This window comes from Elaeis guineensis, chromosome 9 (assembly GCF_000442705.2).
Source record: "Elaeis guineensis isolate ETL-2024a chromosome 9, EG11, whole genome shotgun sequence".
NCBI lineage: Eukaryota > Viridiplantae > Streptophyta > Magnoliopsida > Arecales > Arecaceae > Elaeis > Elaeis guineensis.
The window spans coordinates 96,920,655-96,940,434 of record NC_026001.2 but is presented as its reverse complement, the minus strand read 5'-3'; the positions used below and the strand labels follow the sequence as shown (position 1 = coordinate 96,940,434).

General features: G+C 49.6%; 1 protein-coding gene across 2 annotated transcripts; it reads left to right on the top strand.

The window, feature by feature from the left end:
- Nucleotides 1-408: 408 nt before the first annotated feature.
- On the top strand, nucleotides 409-16,182 carry LOC105051004 (DNA cross-link repair protein SNM1). 2 transcript variants are annotated; one of them, XM_019852728.3, is made up of 9 exons: nucleotides 411-1,007; nucleotides 13,150-13,330; nucleotides 13,480-13,719; nucleotides 13,795-13,939; nucleotides 14,240-14,374; nucleotides 14,626-14,692; nucleotides 14,775-14,843; nucleotides 15,586-15,638; nucleotides 15,718-16,182. In XM_019852728.3, exons 1-9 carry the CDS (start codon nucleotides 503-505, stop codon nucleotides 15,814-15,816), a joined length of 1,494 nt encoding a protein of 497 aa, XP_019708287.1. In that variant the 5' UTR covers nucleotides 411-502; the 3' UTR covers nucleotides 15,817-16,182. The 2 variants fall into 2 exon arrangements, 1 of the variants encoding a protein (XP_019708287.1); XR_003801758.2 differs by lacking the exon at nucleotides 15,718-16,182 and having other exon boundaries at nucleotides 409-1,007; nucleotides 14,609-14,692.
- Nucleotides 16,183-19,780: the final 3,598 nt, after the last annotated feature.

The window sequence follows — 19,780 nt, the reverse complement described above, 5'->3', positions numbered from 1 at the left end:
TGGTGGGTCATCGCAAATTCCAATCCTACGCTAGTACTTTTCTAGTAAAGCAAATCAATATTTATCAAACACAAAATTAGGTTCAACTCCTAGATGCGACACCAATACTAAACCAAACCGATTCTTGTTTATTAATGCATCAATCTATAGAATCAAGTCAGACGAGCCAGATCTGAGCCAGGCTAGAGATCTGGCCTTGACCCGAAGCAATCGCACCGACGATCTTTCCCGACGAGACAACAAGACACCCAAAACCGCACCCGCGGGTCCCGCCTTAGTTGGCAATTGGCATCCTCGCATCATGAGAGAATTCAAATGGTACTTTCTGCGGGATGGTGCATCTAAACCAGCGACTCGTGAAAGGCCACGTCGCCACCAAAGGATTTCAACGCTTCGCAGCGCTCCCCCCCGCCCTCACGGAAATCTCTCACATGGCGTCGTTTCCCGCCGCCCATTTCAAAGACCTTCGTCGCGGGCACCCATAGAAGAAGAACCGAAGATAATGAAGCCATCGCCGTCTAGCTCTTCCTCCCCTCCGATGGCATTAGAAACCACCACCGACGATCGCCTCCACCTCTCCGACGAGCTCGACGAGAACGGCTTCCCCGTCGGCCCCCTCTCCTCCTCGTCCTTCGACGACGGCGGCGGGGAGCGCCGAGACGATCCCCAGATCGAAACTTCGATCGCGAGCACCAGCGATTTCGCTTCGGATTTCTATCGATGCGGGACGGATTGGTCGTCCCTGCTGGAGGAGCCGCCGGCGGGGAAGGAGATTAGGGGACTTGTTCAGAGAGATCTGTTCCAGATGTGGGGAATCAAGAAGCCGGCGGATGGATGGGGATCGGGTTCTGGGGTTTCCTATTCGTCTCGCAAGAGGCGGCGGACGATGATCGGAGGTGTTGGAGGCGGGGATTGTGTGGATCAGGAGGTTCCTCAGCTAGAAAGGATGGGATTTGATAGGGGATCCGATCGGCATCCTGTCTGCCCCTTCTATAAGAAAATTCCAGGTGAAGCTTCTTAGAATGTTTACATCGTTTATGATCATTTACTGGACTCAATCTTTCGATGTAGTTTTCCCAAAAAAATTAGATTAAATTCAACTATGTAGGAATTATATCAGGTCTTGTTTATTTGTAGACGTTGAGCTTTCCTTCTTTTTTTCCTTTTTCGAGGGCAATGGGGTGACCGTGTGAGGCACCAAAGGACGTTATTAAAAATCAGGAGATAAGTAGTTGAGCTTCATTAAATCATATTCCTGCTTAGAAATTTGATTTGTTATGTATCTGAAATTGATGGAGAGTTCTACCTTTTCTGCCAAAATGTTGCATTCATAGAAATTGGTGTAGCAAGACGTCAATAAAAGAGAAATCGAAGAGGCTAAGATCAATGCAAATACAGGATTCACATGGAAAACTCTTGTTGGGAGATACCCACCGACCGACTGACGGCCCGACCGATCGACTGACGGATGCAATCACCGGCTAATTATCGGCTCACGACCGACTGAAGATACGTCGGGCGCACCTTTCTCCGACCGACTGAACCCAGAGGTCCGATGGCCGACTCACGAAAGGCTCGCCGACCAACGGAGGTGCCCGACGCCACTCAGTTGGCCACCGACCTAGGGTCGGCCGACTCCTCCGATCGCCGTACAGCCGCCAGACCTTGTCAGATCTGACGGCAACATGCGGCACGGCTACCTAGGGGCATTGTCCCGCCGAGGGCATTGTCAACTCTGGTGATTTGACAGCCGCACGGCGACGTGACATTTTCACGGCGACTCTGACAGTCCACAGTGAGTTGACAGTTCCTCACTTGTCCGCGTCATTAATGACGGCGCCATACCGTGCTCCACTATTTAAACCGGGGAAGGCAACAGTGCGAGGGATCGATCCGCTCCGTCTCTCCCGAAAACACAGGCTCGCTCCTCTCTCTCTCTCGATAAGAGCTCTCTGTCTACATTTCACTGTTGCCCAGTCACCTCTCTAACTTGACCGTCGGAGGGTCCCCGCCGGAGCCGCCTCCGGTCAGTGCGGACTTCATTTTGCAGGTGCACACTCCCCGGCGATCGGACGACGAGGCGATTAGCCGCAACAGATTGGCGCGCCAGGTAGGGGGGCAGCATGACAAAGACAAGAGCTCAACGATCGAGAATCACTGGGTCGGCAAGGCGCTCTTCCCGCCGGGAAGAGGCCTCCCCGCCCCCACCGACGGCGGAGCCTAGCTCTCCGCGCCCTGCAGTGACCACGGAGGCCCAGATTGCGGCCATCGTACGGCAGATGACCGTACTGACCGACGCAGTCAAAAGCCTCCAGTAGCAACCGGCGGCCCGACCTATGCCTTCCAGGAGCAGCCGCCGACGACCGCGTCGATCCCTGTCGCCTCCATGCGAGCGCCCCCAACAGCGCTCCCACGGAGAAGAGGAGGGACGACCATGGCGCGACGACCGACGGTCCCAGCGGCCCTCTCCTTCCCCGTTAGAATGGGCAAGGAAGGAGAAACGGCCGCGCACGCCGTCGGCCTCCCTCTCAGAATCTTCCGGAGACTCCACCCCTGGGGTCTCCCAGCGTCGACGAGCGGGCGACTACGAGCGACGGTTTGAGGAAATCGACCGCCGACTCGCCCAGTTGCAGATGGACGGTCAGAAGTCTTCGAACGACGTCGACTTCCAGACCGCCCAACCTCTTTCTCGACTGGTCCTCGACGAGCCGATTCTCAGTCGGTTCAAAATGCCGCACGTGGAGCCATACGACGGCTCCACCGACCCAGTCGACCACCTCGAGAGCTATAAAGCTCTCATGACGATCCAAGGGGCAACCGACGCTCTTTTTTGCATCGGCTTCCCCGCCACACTCCGCAAGGCTGCCAGGGCCTGGTATTTCGATCTCCGATCGGGAAGTATCCACTCCTTCGGGCAGCTCGAGCACTCGTTCGTGGCCCATTTCAGCACCAGCCGAAAGCCGCCGCGAACGTCGGACAGCCTTTTCTCCCTCAAGCAGGGGGAAAACGAGACGCTCCGACACTTCATGGCGTGATTCAACGCAGCCACGCTCGAGGTCCGGGACCTCAACGAAGACATGACTGTCTCAGCCATGAAGCGGGGCCTGAGGGCGTCCCGATTCACCTATTCTCTGGACAAGACCCTCCCCCGAACTTATGCCGAGCTACTGGAGCGCGCATACAAGTATATGCGCGCGGACGAAGGAGCGTCCGACTGACGCTTGGCCGAGCCCAGAGGCCCGAAAGAGAAGCGGAGAAAAGGTCGGGAGCCCGCCGAACCAAGCAGGCCCCCGACCGATAGTCGGGTCTCGCCACCCCGACGGATCCAAAAATCGCCCCGGCAACAGACTCCGAGGCCGGTGCGCCCCAGGTATGACTCCTACACTCCTCTCTCCGCTCCCCGTGTGCAGATCCTGATGGAGATCGAGGGAGAGGAATACCTGCGACGGCCTCCGCCTCTGAAGGCAAAGGGCCTCGACCGTCGGAAGTACTGCCGGTTCCATCGAAGCCACGGCCACGACACCGAGCGGTGCATCCAGTTGAAGGATGAGATTGAAGCTCTCATCCGCCGGGGGTACCTCGGCAAATTCCGGAAGGGTCCGCCGACCCAACCAGTTGCCGATCGACGCCCCCAGCCGACTGAAGAGGCGGCAACCAACCAGCCGACGGCCGGAGTCATCAACATGATCTCCAAGCGGCTGGGCCCGGGGACATCTGCAGGAGGGGAGCCGACGAAAAAGCCGCGCCCGGACGACGTGATCACCTTTATGGAAGACGACGTTCGGGGCATCCAAACTCCCCACGACGATGCTGTTGTTGTGTCGGCGACAATAGCGAATTATGATGTAAAACGAATTTTTGTTGATAATGAAAGTTCGACAAATATTTTGTTTTACTCGACCTTCTCTCGAATGCGACTGTCAACTGACCGACTCAAGAGGGTCTCCATGCCCTTGATCGGCTTTGCCGGAGACGCCGTCACGACAGAAGGAGAAATCACCCTGCCCGTGACGGTCGGCACCGAACCACGGCAAAGCACGGTCTCTCTCACTTTCGTGGTCGTCCAAGTCCCTTCGGCTTACAATGCCATACTTGGACGACCCGGATTGAACGCCCTCAAGGCGATCGTCTCGACGTACCATCTTCTTGTTCGGTTTCCGACCAAAAACGGAATCGGGGAGATGCGCGGAGATCAACAGCTCGCCCGACGATGCTTCCAAATCTCCGCTCAAAGCGACGAGTCGAGGGGATCTCTGACGATCGACAAGCTGGACCAACGGGAGGAGGAAGAATGAGGTTCGCCGGCCGAGCAGCTCGAGGCGATCCCGATAGGAGAAAATCCCGACAGAAAAGTTTGGGTCGGGACTCAATTGCCCGACACCAAACGACGCCGACTGACGGAGCTGCTGACGGCCAATGCCGACATATTGCTTGGTCGGCAGCAGATATGTCGGGCATCCCCCCAGAAACAATAACCCACCGACTCAACATCGACCCGACGATGAGGCCGGTGAGGCAGAAGAAAAGGTCCTTCGCCCCAGAGAGGCAGAGGGCCATCGACGAAGAAATGGACAAACTACTCGAAGCAGGCTTCATCCGAGAATCCACGTATCCCGATTGGCTCGTCAATGTTGTCATGGTCAAGAAAGCCAACGGGAAGTGGAGGATCTGCATCGACTATACCGACCTAAACCGAGCCTGCCCAAAAGATAGCTTCCCACTTCCGAAGATCGACCAGCTGGTGGATGCGACGTCCGGATTTCGACTGCTCAGCTTCATGGACGCCTTCGCCGGATACAACCAGATCCGGATGGCACCTGAAGACGAGGAGCACACCGCGTTCGTGACTCCCAAGGGCCTCTACTGTTATCGGGTGATGCCCTTCAGATTGAAGAATGCCGGCGCCACCTACCAGCGACTCGTCAATAAGGTCTTCAAAGACCAGATCGGGCGCAACATGGAGGTGTACGTGGACGACATGCTGGTGAAAAGCACGCAGATCCCGGACCATGTTCAGGATCTCGAGGAGACCTTTAGCACCCTTCGACGACACCGAATGAAGCTCAACCCGACCAAATGTGCTTTCAGGGTGACCTCAGGGAAGTTCCTCGGATTCCTCATTTCTCAGAGAGGGATCGAGGCCAACCCTGAGAAAATAAAGGCGATCCTCGGCATGCGCCATCCGAACACCAAGAAGGAGGTCCAACAGCTGAACAGAAAGATCGTCGCTCTTAGCCGATTCATTTCCCGATCGGCTGAAAGGTGCCTCCCGTTCTTCAAGACTCTGCGCCACGCGAATGGTTTTTCTTGGTCGGATGAGTGCCAGCAGGCCTTCGAAGACCTGAAGAAGTACTTGGCTTCCCCACCGTTGCTCGTGAAGCCGCAGGTCGGAGAGACCTTGTATCTCTACTTGGCCACATCTTCCGAGGCGATCAGTTCGGTGCTCGTTCGGGAAAACGAGTGCCGAACTCATCAGCCCATCTACTACACTAGCAAGGTGCTCCACGGGGCCGAAGCCAGATACTCGGAGACGGAAAATGTGATTTTCGCCCTGACCGTCTCCGCGCAACGACTTCGACCATACTTCTAGGCCCATGCCATAGTGGTGCTCTCCAACCAGCCCCTGAGGGCGATTTTGCACCGACCGGACACGTCCGGACGACTGGCCAAGTGGGCGATGAAGCTCAGCGAGTTTGACATTCAGTACCGACCAAAACCTGCCCTGAAGGCTCAGGTCTTGGCCGACTTCATCGCCGAGTGTCCGACAACCGACTAAGGGTCGGGAGCTGAAGACCCAGGATGAGATGCGATCTCTGAGCCAGACCCGATCTCCACCTGGGTACTCCACATCGACGGAGCCTCAAACGCTCAGGGAAGCGGGGCTGGGCTCCTGCTCACGAATTCGGATGGGGTGGTCACCGAATACGCCCTCCGGTTCGACTTCAAGGCCTCCAACAATCAAGCCGAATACGAGGCACTCCTCGCTGGCTTGAGGATGGCGAAGGAGCTGGGCATCGACAGCCTTCGGGCATTCTCCGACTCTCAGCTGATCGTGGGGCAGGTCAAGGGCGAATTCGAGGCGCGAGATCCGACCATGATCAAGTACCTTCAGAAAGTGAAGGACCTCGTGGCCCGCCTTGAGTATTTCGAAATTTTCCACATCCCTAGGTCGGAGAACGCCCGTGCCGACGCACTCTCCAGATTGGCAACGTCGGCCTACGACTCTTTGGGTCGGACGTTTGTGGAGAACCTCCAGCAGCCGAGCATCGATCGGGTCGAAGAAGTACAGCAGCTAACGTCCGAACCAAGTTGGATGGACCCGATCGTCCGGTACCTGACCGACGGGATCAGTCCTGAAGATCCCACGGAGGCCAAGCGACTCCGATGGTCGGCCTCGCAATATGTCATCATGGACGGCCGACTCTACAAAAGGTCGTTCTCCCTTCCCCTGCTCAGGTGTTTGGGGCCGACCGACGCCGACTACGCTCTCCGAGAGGTTTACGAAGGAATTTGCGAGAACCACTTGGGGGGCAAGTCCCTAGCCTTCAAGGTCCTGCGACAAGGCTACTACTGGCCTACCATGAAGAGGGATGCGGCAGAGTTGGTCCGGAGATGCGAGCCATGTCAAAAATACGCGAATATCCAGCACCAACCGGTCAGCCAAATCGCTCCTATTGTCACTCCGTGGCCCTTCGCCCAGTGGGGAGTCGACATTCTCGACCCTTTCCCGCCTGCGTCGGGCCAGAGGAAGTTCATCGTTGTCGCCATCGACTACTTCACGAAGTGGGTCGAGGCCGAGCCCTTGGCGCAGATCACCGAGCGGAAGATGGAGGACTTTATCCAAAAATCCATCATTTTCAGGTTCGGATTGCCGCACACCATCATCACCGACAACGGACGGCAATTCGACAACCAGGACTTCAGAGACTTCTGCGCCAGGTTCCACATCCGGCACCGACTGACTTCAGTCGGGCACCCACAGTCCAACGGTGAGGTTGAGGTGACCAACCGGACCTTGCTCCATGGACTCAAGACCCGACTGAATGAAGCCAAAGGTCTCTGGGTCGACGAGCTGGGCTCCGTTCTGTGGGCTTACCGAATGACCCCCCGTGTCCCGACCGGGGAGTCGCCGTTCAGCTTGACCTACGGGACAGAGGCTATGATCCTGCTCGAGATTGGCCTGCCATCTTCAAGGGTCGAATGGTATCAAGAGCCGGACAACTCCGAGGGTCGGAGGGCCGACCTGGACCTCCTCCCCGAACTACGAGACGAGGCTCAAATCCGAATGGCTTCATACCGGCAGAGGGTCGCCCGGTATTACAACGCCAAGGTCAGACCAAAGCTCTTCAGGCCTGGTGACTTGGTCTTGAGGAAGGCGGAGGTCTCGAAGCCCTTGGATCAGGGGAAGTTGGCTCCGAACTGGGAAGGACCCTACAAGGTTGCAGACACCTACGGACCGAGAGCCTATCGGCTGGAGACCCTTGAGGGGAAGCCCATTCCCCGGACTTGGAACGCCGACAACCTGAAGCTGTATTGCCAGTGAATTTTGTAATGCAGTAGTCGGAATGCAAATTCAGTTTGAAATCTCGGAGTCTTAACTCTTCGACTAATGATCGGCGCTCGCCAAAGCCCCAGCGTATTGACGTGGACCTAGCGTCCACCTAAAACCGACGACCTCATCATCGGTAACGCATCGGACTCTTGCGAGGACCGACGCATCTACAAGAACGGGAGTTGACACTCCTTCGACGATCAATGATAAATCGGACCCTTACCAGGACCGATGTATCCATATCAACGGGAGTTGCACTCCTTCGACTTTCGGCAACACATCCATCCTTACAAGGGTCGATGCATCTGTTGTGACGGGAGTTCACACTCTTTCTACGGTCGAACTTTTGGGCCGAACCACCGGCCGACAGGCCGATCGGGCCCCGACCAAAGAGAGGCAAAAAGCCCACGCGACTGTCGTCGCGACTTCCGACCAGGCTACGGCCGGTCGAGGGATATTCGGCTTACCACCGTCTATCGCACAACGCGACCTTAGTCGCATCGACGACTTGCCGACCGACCTACGGCCGGCTGAACGACATTCGGCTGGACGACATTTGGCTTGCTACTGTATGTCGAAAGACACATAACGAATACCCGACGCAAGAGCATGGGGATCCGACTTGTTGTCGTTCCCCCGACACTGCGCCGGACGACATTCGACTGAACGCGTCTATGGAAGCCCGACTACCGAACCTTTACCAGGTTCGGTCGGCTCCCGACTCAACAAGACGCGCCCGACTGATGAGCTCGACTACCAGAAGCCGACCCAAAGTCGGGACTTACCCTTCCTTCGTAGCGGCACGAGTTGCCGAACGTCCTGCCGACTTATGTGAGTTAGCGACTTACACAAGTAAATTACTCACTAAGGCATTCAACTGGAAGAAGCAGACAAAAGGAGAAAGTGAAAAAGTTTCATTTATTACTGAAAGGGAATTACAAAGTCGGATCGAAGCCCGATTACATATATTCTCAGAAAACAAAAAAGTAAAGGAAAGTCGGCAGGGCCCGATCATCTGTCTTAGTCGATCTCCTCGACCGACGGAGGATCGGGGATGACCGACGTGTCAGCCATAAGCGGTGTTGGGTCGGCGGCTGAACGAGGGGCTTCGGTCGGCGAGGGGATATCGGTCGGCGCCTGCTCCGGGACGGCTTCCTCTGCCACGACGACGCCTCCCGACGGCTGGTCGGCCATCTCCTCGGTTCCTTCCCCTTCGGCTCCTTCCTCCTCGGCTAATGGCGGGACGACGCGGCTGACGTCCAGCTCCGGGTACAAAGCATGGACGGCATCCCGACCATCCTCGAACCCTACCCGGTACGAGGCGAAGCCCGACTCGAGCATCTCCTCCCGGTATCGGTCGGAGGCCCGGAAGTCTTCCACCGCCCGATCAGCCGACTCTTTCGCCGACCTTGCCTCGTCCTCCGCACGGGCGAGCGACTCCCTCGCCGACTCCGCCTCAACCTTCGTCATTTCGGCGTCGATCTGGGCGATGGATAGCTCCTCTTCGGCTTCGACGAGCTTCTCCAGGCTGACCCGAAGTTGCTCGCGTTCCCCTTGGAGTTCGGCGGTGGCACCGTCTCGTTCGCGCCGAAGACGACGCACGGCCCGACCCTTATGTCTGGCCTCCTTCTTGGCCGACCGAAGTTCGGACCTAAGCCGGGAGACCTCGTCAACTAACTTGGCCTCCCGGTCGGCCGATTGCTGAAGTTGGTCGGCCAACATCGCCCTCTCAGCTTCGGCCGCCGCCGACCTCTCCTTGTAAGCTGCCCGAACGTTGCCGAACCTTTGGTACCCGGCCTCCAGTTCAGACATCGTGAAGATCAGCTGCCGATCGAAAAGACTTCGTCAGAATCGCATAACAAGGAAAATTTCTAAGGGAAAGAAGAAGTGATGCGAAGCTTACCTCGACCATGGTCGGGTAGAACCGCGACAGCATCTCGGTCACTTGCCGAGATCGCAGCGACTCTACGTCGGTTGGGAGGAGGATCCCCTGACACAACCTCCTCGCAAGGTTGTGGTCGGCCAACGCCGACGCTCCTTCGGGGTAATGCGCGCTGGGAGGCGCGGATCGGCTCCCCGACCTTGTCTCGTCTGCGGGCTCCATCGGGGCTTTCCCCCGATCAGCTGCCCCGACCGACGGGACCGACAGTGAGGGGACGCTTGAGTTCGACCCGGCGCCCCCCGTTGCGCCAACGGACGCCGCCGGACGATGTTCGGTTTCCCGAACGTCATCCGGCTCCACTCACACCGGCGAAGCCGCCGATGTTCCCTCGACCGCCTCCTCAGCCGGTCTCTCCTCCGCGTGAACCGTCGGAGCCGCGAGGGCTATTACGGGCTCCGACTGGTCCATCGCCGACGCCTCGACGGTCGGCACCGCTGGAGCAGGTCTCTTCGGGGGGCGCGAAGGACCGGCCCCCGATGCTGGCCTCTTCCTCGTTGCGAACCGCCGAATCTCGGCATCTGTCGGCCGCATCCTTGGAGGTGTCCCTGCAATACCGACAAAAATGTTAAAGACCGGACCAAGAGCCGAATGAAAAGAAAGACCGGGGGATCGGGCAATACCTATTCGGGGGATCAGACTCAAGCTGGCATCATAGAGAGCTTGTTCGGTAACAAGCTCCCTCTGCTTCGGGACCGACATGTCTTTCAGTCGGTGGAAGTCCTCCCGGTCGTCCGCCTCCACCCGGCTGTTGTCGTTGGCTTCGGTTCGAGGCACACCCCAGCGGGAAGGAAAGCCCCAAGGAGATGAGGAGGAAACAAAAAAGAATTGGTTCTTCCACCCATGAATGGATGATGGAAGACCGGTGATGAAGGCAAGACCCTTCCGGGGGTTGAAGAGCCACCACCCTCGGGCTTTAGGGTGGGGTCGGAGCACAAAGAATGCCCGGAAGAGTGAAACGCGAGGGTTGGTCGGCAAGAGCTGACACAACAACGCGAAGGAGATGATCAGACGGACAGAGTTCGGCGCCAGTTGCGCCGGACAGAGTCCGTAATAATCTAATAAATTCCGGACAAACTCCGAAATTGGAAGCCGAAGACCCGCGCGAAGGTCTTCGACATACAGCGCCAGATCGTCGGGCGGAGGGCTGTTAACCCGACCGCCGGCCCCTGGAGCGGAGAGCCGAAACTGCTCCGGGATGCGATATTGCTCCCGAAGCCGATCGACATTCGGCCCCGAAAGCGAGGAGGCCTCATCTTCCGGAGCCGATCGGGAGTCTTCGGTCGGGTTCCCCGACCGAGCTCCCTTAGTCGGATTTCTGGTCATTGCACCGGAACCAAAGGAAGAAGAAGAAGAAAGAGAAGAAGAGGAAGAAGAAGAAGACGGGACCACGAACCAGATGAATCCCTCCGGAAGCAAGAAAGCTCTGCCCGCGACGACCGAGAAATCGTCCGAACAGAGTTTCTCCAGCAAAATGGCAAATGTGGGTCAAGGGTCCGGAAGGTCCTATATATATAGGGCCGACCGACGGCCGAGATGCTTCCGCTCCGACCGAAGGCCCGCAGATGCGCGACGCGTGGCGCCCGCCGGTTGGCGGAGGATTCGGCGCGCCCCGTCCCGAGACGGCCGCACCGCCCACATTAAATGCGGGGGGCGCCGGCCAACTACCCTCGACACGCGGCACGTGGGGGCGCGGTTCCGCATTTATGCACCGCGTCGATTCGCGTTCCCGATGGGATGCCTGACAGCGGCCCACACTCCCGCGATCGGCGCCGAATATCCGATCGTCTGACGCCGTATCGTCCGGCGCCCGATCTTCTGACACCGACGTAACGTCTGACGACGACAAGACGCGACGTCTGACACCTGACGCCGACATGACTTCTGACACCGACTAGACGTCCGGATCGCTCGGCATTTATGAGGCGTCTGACATCGGATCAGCCGGGAGTACGGTCGGATCTATGCATACGACGAATCCACTCCCAGTCGTCCGGGATTGCTGCCCGAACGAAAGCATCGGCCAGCTCACCACCCGACTTAGGAGTGGAGGGGGGCAACTGTTGGGGGATACCCACCGACCGACTGGCGGCCCGACCGACTTGCGGCCCGACCGACCGACTAATGGATGCAATCACCGGCTAATTATCGGCTCACGACCGACTGAAGATACGTCGGGCGCACCTTTCCCCGACCGACTGAACCCAGAGGTCCGATGGCCGACTCACGAAAGGCTCACCGACCAACGGAGGTGCCCGACGCCACTCAGCTGGCCACCGACCTAGGGTCGGCCGACTCCTCCGATCGCCGTACAGCCGCCAGACCTTGTCAGCTCTGACGGCAACATGCGGCACGGCTACCTAGGGGCATTGTCCCGCCGAGGGCATTGTCAACTCTGGTGATTTGACAGCCGCACGGCGACGTGACATTTTCACGGCGACTCTGACAGTCCACAGTGAGTTGACAGTTCCTCACTTGTCCGCGCCATTAATGACGGCGCCATACCGTGCTCCACTATTTAAATCGGGGAAGGCAACAGTGCGAGGGATCGATCCGCTCCGTCTCTTCCGAAAACACAGGCTCGCTCCTTTCTCCCTCTCTCTCTCTCTCGATAAGAGCTCTCTGTCTACATTTCACTGTTGCCCAGTCACCTCTCTGACTTGACCGTCGGAGGGTCCCCGCCGGAGCCGCCTCCGGTCAGTGCGGACTTTATTTTGCAGGTGCACGCTCCCCGGCGATCGGACGACGAGGCGATTGGCCGCAACAACCCTTTAAATCAAAAGAAAAAACCACGGTGGAGAAGGATGGAGATTTTCACTATCTTCAATCGTGGAGATTACAGAGTATAAGGCAAAAGAAAACCCTAAAAAAATTGGAAAGGCCCCTATTATCTCTGTGGCCGGTGCTAATCTAAATGCAAGACACCTCTACAGAAATGAAGATCACGTTGCTGATCTAAAGCTAAGATCGCTCTATTTGTTAAATAAATTGCTGTTTGCTTGCTACTGGTTATGTGGTTGGGTAACGGGTAGAATGAGGTATGGTATAAAGGAAATGTCTTTTTGGGAGAACTACCTTTTATTTTCATATTGGCTAGAAAATTTCAACTGGATAAGGTGATCGAAAGTAACAGAAGCATTTTTTAGGATGGATGTGATCGACTGCAGAATGTCTTACTGTTGCTTATATGGTAGAATGCCAATGTAATGGTTATAATGGAGGCCCGACTTATCCATGTGAGTTGGGTGTCTAATTGTTGGCCAGACCTACTTTCTGAGATGGATGCTTGGCATGCCTACACCACTGTAGAAAGATTCGTTACATTTGGATTTTATATTGTATGATAGTCTTTGGCCACAGCATATTGTATTTTTTTGATTATTATCAAAAAAGTAGTGCTTGCCAACATTCCTAGCAGGCACAAGCCCTTTTTTCTGCTTTGCTATCTGTTCTCCTGTTGATTATTTTTCCAAATGGTTATAATTTTCTAAAGAAATTTTTTCAGTAGGCTATCCCTAAATTATACTTGGTTCTCATGATTGTTAAAGCTGTGTCTTCGAGTTCCTCTGTTACTTTTATTTTCTGCTATTGAATAGCAGCTTCTGAGAACTGCATTTTCAATATTTTTTTAGCTTTTTCTTTACCTTAATACCTGCAGGAACACCGTTCACAGTAGATGCTTTTCGGTATGGGCCAATTGAAGGGTGCTCGGCATATTTTCTCAGCCACTTCCACCATGATCATTATGGTGGCCTGAGCAAGAAATGGTCTCATGGCCCTATCTACTGCACTCCACTCACAGCCCGCTTAGTCAAATTGTGTCTCTCGATAAATTCACTGTAAGACATATATTTTGATAAAGAAGTCTCTTATTGATACTATTGTTTTTTGCAGTTTTTCAATATTAATTTTATAAACTAATACTTGAAATTTGCGGCTACTTGAATTTTAACTGTTAGGAACTGTTGATTTGAAACCATGTTTTCAGTTACATCTGCCCTTTGGAGCTTGATACTGAACATGTTATTGAGGGAACCAAAGTGACACTGTTGGAAGCCAATCACTGCCCTGGTGCAGCGCTGATCCATTTTAGGCTGAGCAATGGGCAAATTCATCTACATACTGGAGATTTTAGGGCATGTAAACAGATGCAGTCTTACCCTCTTCTTCTCAATCATCGCATCAATGTGCTTTACCTTGATACAACATATTGCAACCCCAAGTATAGGTGAATTCCCCGGTCCTTTCAGGTCTATATTTTTATCCTTTATCATCTTTGTACAAGCTGACTTCTGAATTCCAGGTTCCCACCAAAAGAAGATGTTGTCAATTTTATCGTGAGGACAGCTCGTAAATGTCTTGAAAAGCAGCCAAAAACTCTTATTGCTGTTGGAGCTTACAGCATAGGGAAAGAGCATGTCTATGTTTCGATTTCTCAAGCTTTAGAGGTAGAAAAATCCAAACTCATTTTTTAACTGTATATATTCTTCACGGGCCCTTTAGTTTGATGTACAAACTCAAGCAGTATTGGATGGAAGACTAAAATTTCCATAGGACTTGGCACTGGTCCCATTAAGTATGATCAATCTGATATTGATATATGACTCTTATTTGGTTTTTAAAGACAGGACGTCCTACGGTTTTAGATTTATCTATTTTAGATGATTCCGCATATATTTAATGGTTTTTAATACATCTGAAGATCTACGTTATTTCTAGTCCTTAAATTAGTGCTTTGGCTTTTCTAGGTCCCAATATACACAGATTCTTCAAGGAGACGGATTTTGCAGTCATTTGGTTGGCCTGAGCTATCTAGAAAGCTTTGTTCATGTGGGCAGAGCTCTCCACTGCATGTTCTACCAATTTCTTTCTTACGACATGAGGTCTGGACATTATTTGTCCTTCAGTAATGCTATGAAGCACCACCCTATTCACCACTCAGTTCATCATCGAACATGGTAGGAGGGGATTCATATGATTCATGGGGTTGGGTTGGGGTGGGGCATTTATCAGGCACCACATAAGAGGGCGAACTGGGTGGTAAATAGAGTGGCGTGGCATAACATTTTTATTTTTTCTCCTGTTACTATACATAATCCTTACGTTTGCTCATGTAGCATTGGTTGTATTTTAGAACCTGTGTGAATACTTGAATACTTACAAGCAACAATTTGCAGCTGTCCTGGCATTTCGTCCTACAGGTGACTCGTTTACCTTCTATCTAACAAGCTTCTACTGGCAGTTGTTAATCTAAACTTTTTCTCATTTGGTCTATTTCTCTAGGTTGGACATACTCTGGGACTACGCTAGATCTAATTAAACCCAGTTCTAAAGGCAACATCACCCTCTACGGTAAGCTTTTTCCTTCTTTCACTTTGACAACAAGTTTCTTACTGCCTAAATGTCTCTGTTTTTTCATATCATCTTCCACAGGCAAGACAAAGTGACTTTCCTGTATGCCCTCTCTCCCTCTCTCCCTCCCTCCCTCCCTCTCGCAACACACACACGCACACAAATGGCAAAATGGTATACTATTGTGGAATGATTGTAATGTCTCTCACTTTTCTATTGTTTCTCTACATCATAAGTCATTCGGAATATTTTTCTGTAAGCATCGTTATGTCATATGTGCCTGTCCCTTGGGAGAGGATATGTGAATTTGATAAGACATTTGCAGTGACATATACACAGGAGCAGAGAAAGCAAAAATCCACCCAAAAATATGCATCTATATATATCTAAGTATACAAGCATCAATAAATCCATTTAAAACTGTTTCAAAGCTAAACTTGAACTGCTGTTTCTAATAGTGGAAAATGTACAGAATCATGGTCTGTATTGGAAGGTATTCATGGAATTTCTTGTGTGCTCGGACATTGATAAAATGCTTTTGGTTTATGCAAATTTGCCTATATCTGTAGAAATCGAGTTAGGTTTTGTATTTGTTACCTAAACTACATTGGTGCTATCATTATTTGAATCAGTTACTAAGCATTCTTAAAACCTCCATGTTACTGCTGCTTGCCATGAAATGCACGTTGCTTGTTTTTCTGAATTTAAGACAGTCTGAGATATCAGCTACTTTGTTCTGCAGGGGTTCCTTATAGTGAGCATTCGAGTTTCATAGAGCTTAGAGATTTTGTAAAGGTAAAATTAGCAAATCTTTTGCTCTAATTTGATTCGTATCTTTTTAATCTGACACTTTTGTTCATGCCTGTTCCTCTAGTTCCTGAAGCCTCACAAAATCATTCCCACTGTCAATGTTGGCAATCCTACTAATCGTGAGAAGATGCAGGCCTATTTCCGTGAATGGCTGAAAGCCTAAAGATGGATTTAAACTTGAAATTATGCTCTGCTATCATAACATCATCTTGTTACGAACTGGCTATATTGTCAGCTGCCAATCTTTCTTGCCGGTCATGTCCCACTGGAACTGAAAAGCTGCCTAGTTGGTTCTGGTTGGCACAGAAAGCTTCGTGCCAAGTGAGTGTACTGCAATAGCTGAACATTGATTTAAGTGATTGTTACTAATTTGAGTTCAGAAGTTCCTGCTTCCTGGTATAACTTTCTTCAATGTGTTTTGCTGATTTATTTGAAACGTGTTGTATTTTGTATTATTATTATCATTAATCCTTGAATTTATATTGCTTCATGTCATTATTTTGTTATATCAATGGTTATTTGGGATAGTTACTCCAAGCTCATGCTCTCAGAGAAGATTTTACTTTGACCTGTGAAACAGGTATAGAAAACCTTGCTGGTACAATGACACACAGTTACGGTATCATATCATCATATTTTGAGAAATCTTGTATCATGTGAAGATCTTCAAAAATTCTTTTTCTCGTTATCATTGAATTAGCTTGTCATAAATATGATTTAATATAATTAAATACTGATCTAGATTGTTATTTTTTATTCCCATTTGGTAATTATCACTTTTCACTTTGGGGTATTTTGTTAGTTAAACTCTAGAGAAGCTGCATTATGCAAAATCTGCATTTGTTTTACCTCTTTGCTGCTGAAATTTTGCATCATATGCTACAGTACTCCATAGGTCTTTTAAGTTTTTTTATTTTTGTAAATCTCTGGCCATCCGATTTAACATGGATGATTTTGATTTATTCGCCAGCTATCGGCCATAGTTGGTTATGTATGTGGCTGGTGCAGTTAAAACCTTGAACTTGAGGACATATCTTGAAATGAAATTTGTGGTTGGTTAATTAAAAAGTTTAAAAATTTAGGATCAAAATGTTTCACGCCCAAGCTTGAAGTTGTGTTGTTATAATTTTTTTAAAAGTAATATAAAAAATTAATTAATTATTTATTTTTTAAGTAGGTTAACGGTTGAATCCGTTTAGCGGAAGTCCAGGTCCGGCCATCTAATAACCACATAATCTCATTTCTCTATAGATGGGAAGAAAGAAATTGGAATGTTTTGAAGTAGTGTATAATGCTCGACTCAATGGTTGATATTGTGAACCCATATCTTTTTGAAAATCTCATTGGTCGAAGGGGGGAGGGGGTGGGGATGGAAAAAAGAGGTTGGAATGGTTTAAAGTAGTGTATAATGCACGACTTAATTGTTGATATCGTAAAAGAAGACCAATCATGCTTTCGTGCGAAAGATACAAAATAAATCTGGATTCTAAATGCGTTCTAGAAAACCATTTCGCCTTTCATTGGCCTGCTTCCGATTACCATACAAGAGGTGAGTGAGGGAGGAGCGGACTTGCTTTGTCTGCAAAGGGAAGCTAGGGTTATGATTGTCGTCCTCAAGATGGTGAAAGGAAAAGGCAGCGGCTCCATTGGCATAGATCCGGACATGTTCTTAAGATGTTGCACCTCTGTATTTTAGTTTGTATTGTTGGTCAGTTTCTGGTTTCCATATGTCACTAGCCTGCCCCATGCCCCGAGTATTATTTTCCATGTTGTAGCTAAATTCTGCCCTTGAAAAAGAATGCTGGCCTAATTTCAGTTCGCAGTTTCTCTTTTGCCATGACTTTGATATCTGGTTAACCATGACAGTATTAACTTGGAATGCAATGATAGTGTCAAAGTGTAGAGCTATTAGATGCCTCATACTCTACCAACTGCTACCTGACTGCGTTTCAAGAAACTAAGATTTCCTCTCCAACGCCGATTCTCCTCCACTTGGTTGGGGTAGCCAGAATTATTGAATAGACTCTCTTATCATGCGCATGTAGCGCGTGCACATGCTACCGGCAAAAGAGGCACCAGTTACAAAGACAGCTGTCATGACTCTATATGGTAGGCTGGGCCATGTTCCCGGTCCATTTTCCTCTCTTTCTTAATTGAATTTTATCCTTGAAACTACTATACTTAAGTCTTTAAAAAGACAAAAATAGTTCTCTTTTATCTCTTCCTCAAGCTCCAGTAGCCTCTCTTTATCTATGATTCCTCAACTAGATCTTCACATTGAGATATGTACACCACCTTAAAACCTGATCCACGGATTTAGATAGCCCAAATTAATTTGATCCATGACTAACATTTTAAGCCGTATATTTTTTCCTAGCATGGTCCCATAGGGAGGATGGGTGAAGACAAGCTTCAATACCATGTTACTTTGTAAAATTGTAAAAAATCTTATCAGCTTGGTAAGTTGGCACCTTCTAAGCTGCATCGCATGTTGTAGAATTTTTTAATGGTGAGGAAGTACTTAATTATTTTACATTGGTAACTGAATAACCACATGCACAGAGCCTTGGAAAGCCTAAAACCGTGGGACTCGGCCATCTTAATTTATCAACCAAGATATTCTTCTACCTAAAAGGAAGTGTCAATTAGTGCGGGATCCGGTAGGCCAGTACCGCTTCTCTTGCTGTTTAAGTAAGTTACCAGGTCACCTAAGTGGTGACAACCCACCAGGAGCTCCACTTGAAGCAAGGATGCAAGAATCAGAATCCTACAGGAAATTGGTGGAGTCCTTCCACCTTTTTCCTCTCTATGAAACTGAAAATAATGTTTCGAGGTCAACAACAAATCCTGTAAAGGAATTCACAGACTTCTGCGTATTCCCTCCCATCCTAATTCCTTGACGTCAGTAGACCTGTCATCAACTTGTTAGGCTTCTTTATTTCAACGTGGAGAATTCGTGGCCATTACTAGCTAACCACTGAATTAGTGCTCTTTTCTGGATTATGGATTAGATCCTTTAGGTAAGAGTGGAATCTCTAGAGTGACCTTTGAGTTGGGATTTGAGTCAAGCACTGTACCTTGATTTCCGAGCCGCCACAAACATTCGAGTAGATACCATCCTAAAAGATGACCATAAAGGGAGAATACCTATCAACATCGATGTTTGATCAGGACCCCCATTCTACTGCTAGGTGTTTGATATATATCAAGTGACTTGGAGAGATGAGCTATAAATAACTAGCGTTGTCGCCTTTGCATTTTTTTTTTTTTTTTTTTTTGAGGGAAATGACTTTCTAGCTTTACTCCTGTGTTTGGTTGGGGTCGCGAGGTTGGATGGGGTGGAAGGACAGGTGACTTTATTTAGCTCAAAAAGTTCAAATAAGGGTGGATGAAACATGTAAAAGGAGGTCAAGGGTAAATTTCTGCATTGACAATGTTATCTTTTATTTAATTTTTTAATAAAATTATAATATTTATTTATCTTTTCATTTATTTTATTTATATATATTTTTATTTTATCTATATTATTAATCATATACTATTAAATTTTATTATTAATTATTTTAATTTTAATATATAATTTTTCATAATTATAAATAAATAATTAGAGTTTTCTTTTATTTTTTATTTACATTTACTATTTTTAGTTAATAATTTGTATTAAATTAAGTAACCATTTAAATTAAATTATAAATTAACTAGTTATTTATATACTTAATACGTAGAAATAAATTAACTCATATATAATTAATTTATAAAATCATCTACTAAATTAAATTTAATTAAAGTTAAAGATTTATATAATTATAAACTATAAGGATTATAAGTTTATACATTATTCTATTTTTTTAGTATAAGCAAGTGTTATAAATTGATCATAATATTTTTTTATTATAGAATACTTTGGATCGATGAAAGATCCACCCATTCTATCTCTATTTTAGTAAAAATATTATATAAATATCATCTATATTTCATCAAATATATAGGAAGATGGATAGATCTATCCCATCTCTCATCCATCCCTTCTTCTCTATTTATTTTTTTTCTATCCATCATTCGTATCAAATTGAGGATACAGGTGGGCAAACGTGCCACCTTGGCACATGAAGTGCACCACTTTTATC

Excerpts from the sequence above, each read along its gene's own strand:
- LOC105051004 (XM_019852728.3), top strand. The coding sequence starts at position 503 with ATGAAGCCATCGCCGTCTAGCTCTTCCTCCCCTCCGATGGCATTAGAA. Across the intron at positions 13,331-13,479 it reads TGTCTCTCGATAAATTCACT|TTACATCTGCCCTTTGGAGC; the intron begins GTAAGACATATA and ends CCATGTTTTCAG. Across the intron at positions 14,375-14,625 it reads TTTCTTTCTTACGACATGAG|AACCTGTGTGAATACTTGAA; the intron begins GTCTGGACATTA and ends GTTGTATTTTAG.